Source organism: Lagenorhynchus albirostris, chromosome 3 (assembly GCF_949774975.1).
Source record: "Lagenorhynchus albirostris chromosome 3, mLagAlb1.1, whole genome shotgun sequence".
Lineage (NCBI taxonomy): Eukaryota > Metazoa > Chordata > Mammalia > Artiodactyla > Delphinidae > Lagenorhynchus > Lagenorhynchus albirostris.
In genome coordinates, this window is record NC_083097.1 from 30,343,455 (window position 1) to 30,356,583 (window position 13,129).

Consider the following 13,129-nt stretch of genomic DNA (forward strand, 5'->3'; position numbering starts at 1 on the left):
ATTTGCTGATCTCTGCTCTAAAGTAATCAGGTGGGAAGTTGGACTCCTGCCTCGGGCATAGCTACTGGGAGCTCTTTGCACTATCCTCCTCTGCACAAATTCTATTATGGCCTCCTCACACTCTTACACCTCCTGTGACTTCTCTCCTCCAGTGATATCTCCTCTCCAGTTCTCTTCGTTTGTGTTGATTTATACATTTAAAAATTCTTTTATTATCCTTTCACTTAGGTCTTAGAAGGAATAAAAAAATTAATTTATCAAACGGTAAAATATTTTACCATTTTAAAATTCTTAACGCTGGTTATCTTAATCAGCTTTTTACCTTTAATGACTTTGAATATATTTTAAATACTTTTTTAAATTAGTATCCGTTTTTAAAAATCCTACATAAAATTCTTCCCTTCAACTAGGCAACTCCTGCCATGGAAGTTGGCCCTAGGCCCCATATATATAGATTCATTCCTAACCTACACACCAACCTTAACTAACAAGGATTCTTTCCTCTCAGATGTTCCCCAGATTCAGTATTTGTATGAAAAAATGAAAGCATTAGTTTCCACTAGGGTCACCTTAATGACATAGTGTCACAGTCCAAATGCTGAACACACATGAATGATCAGGGTATAAGCAAAGCTTAAAGGAAACTGGAGTTCTGGAGGGCTACCAATGTGACTTCTGCAAAATTCCTTTCTCTCAGATTTCCTCAGTAAGATCAAGGTTTGATTTCTTATAGAAAAGCTAAACAGGACACAAAGCATGGTGCATAATTATTTGAATTGCTGAGAAATAGAAAAGGGTATAAGCTATAATGGCTTTTCGTGAATTCGTCAAACACGTGAGCATATACTATAAGCTAGAAACAGTAGGAGCTGAAGTAGGAAAGAAAGGCTGCAGTCGGTGTTTCTAAGCCAGGCCCACGGATATAATTTCTTGGAAGCTTTGTGTCTGAGCTTCCTTTGCTAACAGATTCCAAACTCAGCCAGAATTAAGAACAGGACACTCAGATGTGGCTTTAGTTCAGATATACATGATACTAAATGCTGTATATTTTCTAATAAAAATGTGAGCAAAATAATATTGTTTTGAGAAATTGGGGAATCCTTTTGATAACTGGAGGTATTCCCAAGCATGGTAAGTGCTTGAAATCTAGATATGGAAACTGCTTCTTTTAACCCTTGTTTGTTTGGAAGGTATGCAGTCTAGACCCTTCCTTGTAAGGATGTTTCTTTCCTGTGTCAGGCATGCTACAAAACTGTCATACTGCAGTTTTCTGAAGACTAAGAGAACATATTCAAGCTAGAGGCTGGAGGCTGCCTAGGACCATCAGTCTTCTGCTGACATGCTCTACCCTCCTTCAGTCCTTATTTTCAGGTTTGCTGTACGGATGTAAAATTGACTGAGACCAAGAAAAGACTTCCACTTGCAGCTATGACAGAGTAACTGGCACGTGACCAGTCTGCATGCCTTAACCATAAAATTGGACAAAAAAATGTGAGGCAACTGCTTTTAGACACTGGACAGCAGCGTGCAGTGCGAGACAGTGATCCCCGAGGGAAGGGAAGCTCATGAGGTAAGTCTCATAAATGCTTGGCTCTCTGCTTTAAGGGTATTATCCCAACTCCAGCATAACGAGCTATGTCCAAGCAGACCACAGTGGCCCCACTGAGCTGACAAGGCAGAGATCAAAGTGCAGGGTAGTAGCAGTGGCCAGACTCTGCAAGGCACCCAAAGTATCCAACTCTTTCTTCCTCCAAGGCTTTTCATGATACAGGGCAGAGGACAGAAGACCTGGCCCATGTGGAACATGTTTTATTTAGAAGTTCAGGATTAGTGGAAGGTGGCTGGTTCCTTTTCACCCCACAGCCAAGTCCTACACAATTTTAGGATATCTTTTAAAATGGAGTTCATTATTGAGCATCTCTGGTGAGAGAGTGATTTTCTTCACCTCAATGAAAGCATTTTTTTTTCCTATCAGGTTTACCCAGCTAAGGTTGCTTCTTAAAACTCAAGGGGTAAAGGATGAGGCAAGACAGAAGGTTTTTATTGAAAGAAGCTTAAATATTATACAAGCTTGGCTTGAAAGGTACTGTTTATTTCATCATTTAAAAAATTATACCTAAAGATAATAAGTCAAATGCAAAAACATATAACACATCTATAGTAAACCCCTTTCCCTCGAAGGCAAACTTATTGAGAAATGTTTATTTTTCCTCTTAAAATGTCTAATCCAGGTAATAATATGCCTGCAGGTGGTAAATTCACATTGCTTCTTTCATTGCTTCTCTCCCTTAAACCCACAAATCTTTCAGAACTACAACACTGAGTTGCTGGCCTTTGCGTGGAAGCAGAGTGACATTCAGGTCTTACAGGTCCAGGGCCCGGTGGACAGACGGGCTCTTGTCCTCCACACCGGCCACCATATCTTCGACGGCATCCCAGTCAAGCTTGCTGAGGATGCTGCCCGTGCTCTCAGACAAGCTGTCCGTGCCACCCACCCCAAAAGGAGGCTCTGGCTTTTCTTCAGTTGGTGATGAGTCCTATCAAATTGAGAAAGACAGTAAGTTGTGGTCCTAGCCTGAGAAAAAATAAATGGAACATGAACTAAATTTTCCAAAGATTCTAGAGCTGCTCATCCACCGAGCACTGAAGGAAACATGAAGGGAACCAGGGCTGCGGTTGCCCAGCACATCTAGATTGGCAATGGGCTGAATGAGCATCACCCGACACAAGATGCTGGCGCCAGGTCTGAAGAGTGGACAGAATAGATTCTTATGTCTATAGTACAATGATCTGTTCTTACATTTTTGTTGTTGTGTCTTGTTTTTTGAGTCTTTTTTTTTTTTTAGGTTAAAAAGAAAATACACAGTCAAGGAAAATTCTGCATGATAAATGCTGGAGTACTAAGCCAAAAGTGTAGATGCTTTGAATCGCTACTTCAAACTGACCTAATAGTCTTTCAGTATGTCTACATCCCACTAAATAAATAAATAAACAACAACAAAAAATCCTAAAGAACCCAAGGAACCACTAGGCAAACTGGAACCTGGAACAACGTGTACCTGTAGAAGGGAACTGTGACTCTCATACAGAATCGCACGGATGTCTGAAGGTACCATCCAGGGGCTCACCACAGTCTCCTCTCTCTCATACTCTAAACATACCTCCTTGGTTTGAGGGGCAAGACCAGCACTTGTGTGATTTTCTGTACACCGCAGACAGGGAGCATTAGACCCTTTCAAGGGAAAAGAACAATGCATACATTAGGACTGATTCATTTATAAGTTTGTTACTTACAATGACTTTTATAATCAAACCCAAGGCAGTCACACCTTACCTAATATTTAAATCACAAGGTCTGGATATGGTTGGCTTTAGGGTTCCAGCAATTCCTATTCTATGTGAGAGAAGGAAATTGAATTCTGGCCACCTCTTTTGTTTTGTTTTCCTTTTTATTTTATATTGGAGTACAGTTGATTAAAAATGTTGTGTTAGTTTCAGGTGTACAGCAAAGTGATTTAGTTATACATATACATGTATCTATTCTTTTTCAAGTTCTTTTCCCATTTAGGTTATTACAGAATATTCAGCAGAGTTCCCTGTGCTATAGTAGGTCCTTGTTGGTTATCTATTTTAAATATAGCAAGCGTGTATATGTCAATCCCAAACTCCCAATCTATCCCTCCCCCCCACCCTTCTCCCCTGGTAACCATAAGTTCGTTCTCTAAGTCCGTGAGTCTGTTTGTTTTGTAAGTAAGTTCATTTGTATCATTGTTTTTAGATTCCACATATAAGCGCTATCATATGATATTTGTCTTTCTCTGTCTGATGTACTTTGCTCAGTATGATAATCTCCAGGTCCATCCATGTTGCTGCAAATGGCATTATTTCATTTTTTTTTTTTTTTTGGCAGTACGTGGGCCTCTCACTGTTGTGGCCTCTCCTGTTGCGGAGCACAGGCTCCAGATGTGCAGGCCCAGCGGCCATGGCTCACGGGCCTAGCCGCTCCGTGGCATGTGGGATCTTCCCAGACCGGGGCACGAACCTGTGTCCCCTGCATCGGCAGGCGGACTCTCAACCACTGCGCCACCATTCTTTTTAATGGCTGAGTAATATTCCATTGTATATATGTACCACTTCTTCTTTATCCATTCTTCTGTTGATGGACATTTAGGTTGCTTCCATGTCTTGGCTATTGTAAACAGCACTGCAATGAACACTGTGGTACACGTATCCTTTTGAACCGTGCTTTTCTCCAGATATATGCCCAGGAGTGGGATTGCTGGATCATATCGTAGCTCTAGTTTTAGATTTTTTAGTAACCTCCATACCGTTCTCCATAGTGAATATACGAATTTACATTCCCACCAACATTCCTTTTCTCCACACCCTCTCCAGCATTTATTGTTTGTAGACTTTTTGACAATGGCCATTTTCACTGGTGTGAGATGATATCTCATTGTAGTTTTGATTTGCAATTTTCTAATAATTAGCAATGTTGAGCATCTTTTCATGTGCCTCTTGGCCATCTGTATATCTTCTTTGGAGGAATGTCTATTTAGGTCTTCTGCCCACTTTTTGATTGGGTTTTTTTTTTTTTTTTGATATCGAGGAGCTGCATGAGCTATTTGGAAATTTTGGAGATTAACCCCTTGTTGGTCACATTGTTTGCAAAAATTTTCTCCCATTCCATGGGTTGTCTTTTTGTTTTGTTTATGGTTTCTTTTGCTGTGCAAGTTTTTTAGTTTAATGAGGTCCCATTGGTTTATTTTTGTTTTTATTTCCATTACTCTAGGAGACGGATCAAAAAGATATTACTGTGATTTACCTCAAAGAGTGTTCTGCCTGTGTTTTCCTCTAAGAGTTTTATAGTATCTAGTCTTAATTTATGTCTTTAATCCATTTTGAGTTTATTTTTGTGTATGGTGTTAGGGAGTGTTCTAATTTCATTTTTTACATGTAGCTGTCCAGTTGTCCCAGCATCATTTATTGAAGAGATTGTCTTTTCTTCACTGTATAGTTTTGCCTCCTATGTCATAGATTAATTGACCATAGGTGTGTGGGTTTATCTCTGGATTTTCTATACTGTTCCATTGATCTGTATTTCTGATTTTGTGCCTGTACCATACTGTTTTGATTACTGTAGCTTTGTCATTTAGTCTGAAGTCAGGGAGCCTGATTACTCCAACTCTGTTTTGCTTTCTCAAGATTTCTTTGGCTATTTGGGGTCATTTTTGTGTTTCCATACAAATTGCAAAATTTTCTGTTCTAGTTCTGTGAAAAATGCCATTGGTAATTTGATAGGGATTGCACTGAATCTTTAGATTGTCTTGTGTAGTACAGTCATTTTCACAATATTGATTCTTCCAATCCAAGAACATGGTATATCTTTCCATCTATTTGCATCACCTTTGCTTTCCTTTCATCAGCATCTTATAGTTTTCATAGTACAGATCTTTTTGCCTCCACAGGCAGGTTTATTCCTAGGTATTTTATTCTTTTTGATGCGATGGTAAATGGGATTGTTTCCTTGATTTCTCTGATTTTTCATTGCTAGTGTATAGGAATGCCAGAGATTTCTGTGCATTGATTTTGTATCCTACAACTTTACCAAATTCATTGATGAGCTCTAGTAGTTTCCTGGTAGCATCTTTAGGATTTTGTATGTATAGTATCATGTCATCTGCGAACAGTGACAGTTTTATTTCTTCTTTTCCAATTTGCATTCCTTTTCCTTTTCTTCTCTGATTGCTAGAACTTCCAAAACTATGTTGAATAAAAGTGGTGAGAGTGGACATCCTTGTCTTGTTCCTGATCTTAGAGGGAATGCTTTCAGCTTTTCACAATTTTGTGTGATGTTAGCTGTGGGTTTGTCATATATGGCCTTTATTATGTTGAGGTATGTTCCCTCAATGCCCACTTTCTGGAGAGTTTTTATCATAAATGGGTGTTGAATTTTGTCAAAACCTTTTTTTTTTTTTTTTTTGGCTGTATGCGGGCCTCTCACTGTTGTGGCCTCTCCCGTTGCGGAGCACAGGCTCCGGATGCACAGGCTCAGCAGCCATGGCTCACGGGCCCAGCTGCTCCGTGGCATGTGGGATCCTCCCGGACCGGGGCACGAACCCATGTCCCCTGCATCAGCAGGCGGACTCTCAACCACTGCGCCACCAGGGAAGCCCTATCAAAAGCTTTTTCTGCATCTATTGAGATGATCATATAGTTTTTATTCTTCAATTTGTTGATATGGTATAGCACACTGATTTGCAGATACTGAAAAATCCTTGCATCTTTCGAAAAAAATCCCACTTGACCATGGTGTATGATCCTTTTAATGTACTGTTGGATTTGAGGGTTTTCGTTTGTTTTTTGTTTTATTTGGCTGCATTGGGTCTTAGTTGCGGCAGGTGGAATCTTCACTGCAGCATGCGGGATCTTTGTGGTGTGCGGGCTCTTCGTTGCGGTGTGCAGGCTTCTCTCTAGTTGTGGTGCATGGGCTCCAGAGAGTGTTGGCTCAGTAGCTGTGGTGCACAGGCTCACTAGTTGCAGTGTATGGGCCCGGAACGTACAGGCTCAGAAGTTGCAGGGGGTGGGCTCTCTAGTTGTGGTGCGCGGGCTCTAGAGTGCAAGGACTTGGTAGTGGTGGCACAGGACTCACTAGTGGCATGTGGGCTCTAGAGCACACGGGCTCAGTAGTCGCCATGACTTGCCCTGTGGCATGTGGGATCTTAGTTCCCTGACCAGAGATTGAACCTGCGTCCCCTGCACTGGAAGGCGGATTCTTAACCACCGGATCACCAGGGAAGTCCCTGGATTTCGTTTGCTAGTATTCTGTTCAGGATTTTTGCATCTATATTCATCAGTGATATTGGCCTGTAATATTCGTTGTGTGTGAGTGGTATCTTTGTCTAGTTTTGGTATCAGGTGACACTGGCCTCATAGAATCACTCTGGGAGTATTCCTTCATCTACAATTGTTTGGAATAGTTTCAGAAAGATAGGTGTTAACTCTTCTCTGATTGTTTGACAGAATTCACCTGTGAAGCCATTTGGTCCTGGACTTTTGTGTGCTAGAAATTTTTTAATTGCTGTTTCAATTTCAGTGCTTGTATTTGGTTTTCATATTTCCATTTCTTCCTGGTTCAGTTTTGGGAGATTGTACCTTTCTAAGAATTTGTCCATTTTTTCCAGGTTGTGCATTTTATTGGCATAGAATTGCTTGTAGTAGTCCCTCTGTGTTTCTGTGGTGTCTGCTGTAACTTTTTTCATTTCTAATTTTATTGATTTGAGCCCTCTTTTTTTCTTGATGAGTCTGTCTGGCTAAAGATTTATCAATTTTGTTTATCTTCTCAAGAACAAGCTTTTGGTTTCATTGATCTTTGCTATTGTTTTCTTTGTTTCTATTTATTTCTGCTCTGATTTTTATGATTTCTTTCCTTCTACTAACTTTGGGTTTTGTTTGTTCTTCTTTCTCTAGTTGCTTTAGGTGTAAGGTTAGGTTGTTTACTTGACATTTTTCTTGTTCCTGAGGTAAGATTGTATTGCTATAAACTTCCCTCTCAGAACTGTGTCCCATAGGTTTTGGATCATGGTGCTCTCACTGTCTTTTGTCTCCAGGTATTTTTTGATTTCCTCTTTGATTTCTTCAGTGATCCATGTTGTTTACTATTATATTGTTTAGCTTCCACATGTTTGTGTTTTTTACAGTTTTTTCATAGTTGATTCTAATCTCATAGCATTGGGGTCAGAAAAGATGGGTGACATGATTTCAGTTTTCTTAAATTTACCAAGGCTTGCTTTGTGGCTCAGCATGTGACCAATCCTAGAGAATGTTCCATGTGCACTTGAGAATGTGTATTCTGCTGCTTTTGGATGGAATGCTCTACAAATATCAATTACATCCATCTGGTCTAATGTGTCATTTAAGGCCTCTGTTTCCCTACTAATTTTAGGTCTGGATGATCTGTCCACTGATGAAAGTGGGGTGTTAAAAGTCCCACACTATTATTGTGTTACTGTTGATTTCTCTTTTTATGGCTGTTAGCATTTGCCTTATATACTGAGGTGCTTCTATGTTGGGTGCATATAAGATCGTTATATCTTCTTCCTGGATTGATCCCTTGATCATTATGTAGTGTCCTTCTTTGTTTCTTGAAACAGTCTTTATTTTAAAGTCAATTTTGTCTTATATGAGTATTGCTACTCCAGGTTTCTTCTGATTTCCATTTGCCTGTAATACTTTGCATCCCCTCACTTTCAGTCTGTATGTGTCCCTAGATCTGAAGTGCATGTCTTGTAGACAGCACATGTATAGGTCTTGTTTTTGTATCTATTCAGCCAGTCTATATCTTTTGGTTGGAGCATTTAATCCATTTATGTTTAAGGTAATTATTGATATGTTCTTGTTGCCATTTTGTTAATTGTTTTGGATTTGTTTTTGTAGGTCTTTTTTCTTCGCTTACTCTTTTGTTCTCTTTTGATTTGACTACCTTTCATGTTGTGTTTGGATTCCTTTTTTCTTTTTTGTATATCTATTGTAGATTTTTGGTTTGCGATTACCAAGAGGTTTTGATACAGCAGTCTACATAAACAGGATAGTTTTAACTTGCTGATCATTTAATTTCAAATTCATTTCCAATATCCTCCATTTGTACTCTCCTCACGATTGCTGCTTTTGATATCATACTTGTGTGTGGATGACTTCCTACCTTTACTGTATGTTTGCCTTTACTGGTTAGCATTTCTATTCATAATTTTCTTGTTTCTATTTGTGGCCTTTTCTTTTCCACCTAGAGAAGTTCCTTTAGCATTCGTTGCAAAGCTGGTCTGGTAGCGCTGAATTCTCTTAGCTTTTGCTTGTCTGTAAAGCTTTTGATTTCTCCATCGAATCTGAGTGAGAGCCTTGCTAGGTAGAGTGTTCTTGGTTGAAGGTTCTTCCTGTTCATCACTTCCCTTCTGGCCTGCATACTTTCTGCTGAGGAATCAGCTTACAACCTTTTGGGAATTCCCTTGTATGTTATTTGTCATTTTTCCCTTGTTGCTTTTAATATTTTTTCTTTGTCTTTAATTTTTGTCAATGTGATTACTATGTGTCTTAGCATGTTCCTACTTGAGTTTATCCTGCCTGGGACTCTCTGGGCTTCCTTGGACTTCTATGACTCTCTCCCTTCCCATGTTAGGGAAGTTTTCAGCTATTATCTCTTCAAATATTTTCTCAGGTCCTTTCTCTCCCTCTCCTCCTTCTGGGACCCCTATAATGCGAATGTTGGTGCATTTAATGTTGTCCCAAAGGTCTCTTAGGCGCTCATCATTTGTTTACATTCTTTTTTCTTTATTCTATTCTGCAGCAGTGATTTCCACCATTCTGTCTTCCAGCTCACCTGTCCATTCTCCTGTCTCAGTTATTCTGATTCCTTCCAGTTATTCTGATTCCTTCCAGTGTATTTTTCATTTCAGTTATTGTATTGTTCATCTCTGTTTCTTCTTTAATTATTGTAGGTCTTTGTTAAACATTTCTTGTAACTTCTCTATCTGTGCCTCCATTCTTTTTTGAAGAACGTGGATAATCTTTTCTGTTATTACTCTGAATTCTTTTTCATGTAGATTGCTCGTCTCCACTTCACTTAGTTGTTCTTCTGGGGTTTTATTTTGTTCCTTCATCTGGGACATATTCCTCTGCTGTCTCATTTTGTCTAACTTTCTGCGATGTGGTTTCCGTTCTGCAGGCTGCAGGGTGGTAGTTCTTGCTTCTGCTGTCTGCCCCCTGGTGGGTGATGCTAAGAGGCTTGTGCAGGCTTCCTGGTGGGAGGGACTGGTTCCTGACCACTGGTGGGTGGAGCTGGGTCTTGTCCCTCTGGTGGGCAGGGCCGTATCAAGGGGTGTGTTTTGTGGGTAGCCATGTGCTCAGGAAGACTTTAAGCAGCTCTCTGCTAATGGGTGGGGTGGGGCTGTGTCCATCCCTGTTGACTGTTTGGCCTGAGGTGTCCCAGCACTGGAGCCTACAGATTGTTGGGTGGGGCAAAGTCTTAGAGACAAAATGGCAGCCTCCCGGAGTGCTCACACCAAAGAGTACTCCCCAGAACCACCGTGTCTTGTCACCGCACTAAGCCACAGCTGCCCCACCACCACCTCTGCAGGAGACACTCCAATACGAGGAGGTAGGTCTGGCCCAGGCTCTTATGAGGTCACTGCTTTTTTCCCTGGGTCCTGGTGCGCACAAGACCTTGTGTGTACCCTCCAATAGAGGAGTTTCTGTTTCTCCCAGTCTTGTGGAATTCCTGCAATCAAACTCCACTAGCCTTCAAAGCCAGATTCTCTGGGGGCTCCTACTCCAGTTGCCAGACCCCCAGGCTGGGGAGTCTGACATGGGGCTCAGAACTTTCACTGTTGTGGGAGAGCTTCTGTGGTATAATTATTTTCCATTTTGTGGGTCACCCAAATTTTGTGGGATTTGATTTTATTGCAATTGTGCCCCTCCTACTGTCTCACTGTGGCTTCTTTGGATGTAGGATATTCTTTATGGTAGGTTCCAGTGGGTTTTTTTTTTTTTTTGTCTATGGTCGTTCAGCAGTTGTTATTTTGATGCTTTCCTAAGAAGAGGTGAGCTCACGTTCTTCTCTGCCATCTTGACTCCATCTCCTCTGGCCACCGCTTTTGATTTTAAAAGTAATGGTAACCGAGATTGGTTCAAGATGGCGGAGTAGAAGGACGTGTGCTCATTCCCTCTTGCAAGAGCACAGGAATCACAACTAACTGCTGAACAATCATCGACAGGAAGACACTGGAACTCACCAAAAAAGATACCCCATATCCAAAGACAAAGGAGAAGGCGCAATGTAGGAGAGGTGCAATCACAAACAACTTGTGGGTGGGCAACTCACAAACTGGAGAACAATTATACCACAGAACTCTACCCACTGGAGTGAAGGTTCTGAGCCCCACGTCAGTCTTCCCAACCTGGGTGTCTGGCAACAGAAGGAGGAATTCCCAGAGAATCGACTTTTGAAGTCTAGCGGGATTTGATTCCAGGACTTCAACAGGACTGGGGGAAACAGACTCCACTCCCGGAGGGCATAACGTAGTGTGTGCACCAGGACCCGGGGGAAGGAGCAGTGACCCCCTAGGAGACTGAATCAGACCTACCTGCTAGTGTTGGAGGGTCTCCTGCAGAGGCGGTGGACAGCTGTGGCTCACCGTGAGGACACGGACACTGGCAGCAGAAGTTCTGGGAAGTATTCCTTGGCATGAGCCCTCCCGGAGTCTGCCATTAGCCCCATTAAAGAGCCTGTAGGCTCCAGTGCTGGGTCAACTCAGGCCAAGCAACAGGGAGGGAACTCAGCCCCACCCATCAGCAGACAAGCGTATTAAAGTTTTACTGATCTCTGCCCAACAGATCAACACCCAGCTCTACCCACCACCAGTCCCTCCCATCAGGAAGCTTCCACAAGCCTCTTAAGACAGCCTCATCCACCAGAGGATGGAGAACAGAAGCAAAAAGAACTACACAGCCTGTGGAATGAAAACCACATTTCATCCCACAGCCTGTGGAATGAAAACCACATTCACAGAAAGTTAGACAAAATGAAAAGGCAGAGGACTATGTACCAGATGAAGGAACAAGATAAAACACCACCAGAAAAAGAACTAAATGAAGTGGAGATAGGCCACCTTCCAGAAAAAGAATTCAGAATAATGATAGTGAAGATTATCCAGGACCTCGGACAAAGAATGGAGGCAAAGATCGAGAAGATGCAAGAAATGTTTAACAAAGACCTAGAAGAATTAAAGAACAAACACCTAGAAGAACTAAAGAACAAACAAACAGAGATGAACAATACAATAACTGAAATGAAAATATACTAGAAGGAATCAATAGCAGAATAACTGACGCAGAAGAATGGATAAGTGACCTGGAAGACAGAATGGTGGAATTGACGGTGGTGGAACAGAAAAAAGAATGAAAAGCGATAAAGACAGCCTAAGAGACCTGTGGGACAACATTAAACTCACCAACATTCACATTATAGGGTTCCCAGAAGGAGAAGAGAGAGAGAAAGGACCAGAGAAAATATTTGAAGAGATTATAGTCAAGAAGTTCCCTAACATGGGAAAAGAAATATCCACTCAAGTCCAGGAACTGCAGAGAGTCCCAGGCAGGATAAACCAAAGGAGAAACACGCCAAGACACACAGTAATCAAATTGACAATAATTAGAGACAAAGAAAAATTATTAAAAGCAACAAGGGAAAAATGACAAATAACATACAAGGGTACTCCCGTAAGGTTAATAGATGATTTCTCAGCAGAAACTCTACAAGCCAGAAGGGAGTGGCACGATATATTTAAAGTGATGAAGGGGAAGAACCTACAACCAAGGTTACTCTACCCAGCAAGGATCTCATTCAGATTTGAGGGAGAAATCAAAAGCTTTACAGACAAGCAAAAGCTAAGAGAATTCAGCACCACCAAAACAGCTCTACAGCAAATGCTAAAGGAACTTCTCTAAGTGGGAAACACAAGAAAAGGACCTACAAAAACAAACCCAAAACAATTAAGAAAATGGTATTAGGAACAAACATATCAATAATTACCTTAAAGGCGAATGGATTAAATGCTCCAACCAGAAGACACAGGCTCATTGAATGGATACAAAAACAAGACCCATATATATGCTGTCTACAAGAGACCCACTTCAGACCTAGGGACACATACAGACTGAAAGTGAGGGGATGGAAAAAGATATTCCATGTAAATGGAAATCAAAAGAAAGCTGGAGTAGCAATACTCATATCAGATAAAATAGACTTTAAAATAAAGACTGGTACAAGAGACAAGGAAGAACAGTACATAATGGTCAAGGGATCAATCCAGGAAGAAGATATACAATTATAAATATATGTGCACCCAACACAGGAGCACCTCAATACATAAGGCAAATGCTAACAGCTATAAATGAGGGAATTGACAGTAACAGTAATAGTGGGGCACTTTAACACCTCACTTACACCAATGGACAGATCATCCAGATAGAAAATTAATAAGGAAACACAAGCTTTAAACGCCACAATAGACCAGACAGATTTAAGTGATACTTATAGGACATTCCATCCAAAAACAGCAGATTACACTTTCGTTTT

The 13,129-nt window shown here is 41.0% G+C and overlaps 1 protein-coding gene across 1 annotated transcript in view; it reads right to left on the bottom strand.

Moving 5' to 3' along the window:
- Positions 1-2,076: 2,076 nt before the first annotated feature.
- CPLANE1 (ciliogenesis and planar polarity effector complex subunit 1) overlaps positions 2,077-13,129 on the bottom strand; it is a 130,664-nt gene continuing 119,611 nt past the window's right edge. Inside the window, exons 53-54 of the mRNA XM_060146967.1 lie at positions 3,060-3,232; positions 2,077-2,537 (exon numbers count right to left, since the gene is read on the bottom strand). Coding sequence (XP_060002950.1) covers positions 2,364-2,537; positions 3,060-3,232 — 347 coding nt within the window. The 3' untranslated portion in view covers positions 2,077-2,363. The remainder of the gene's footprint in view (positions 2,538-3,059; positions 3,233-13,129) is intronic.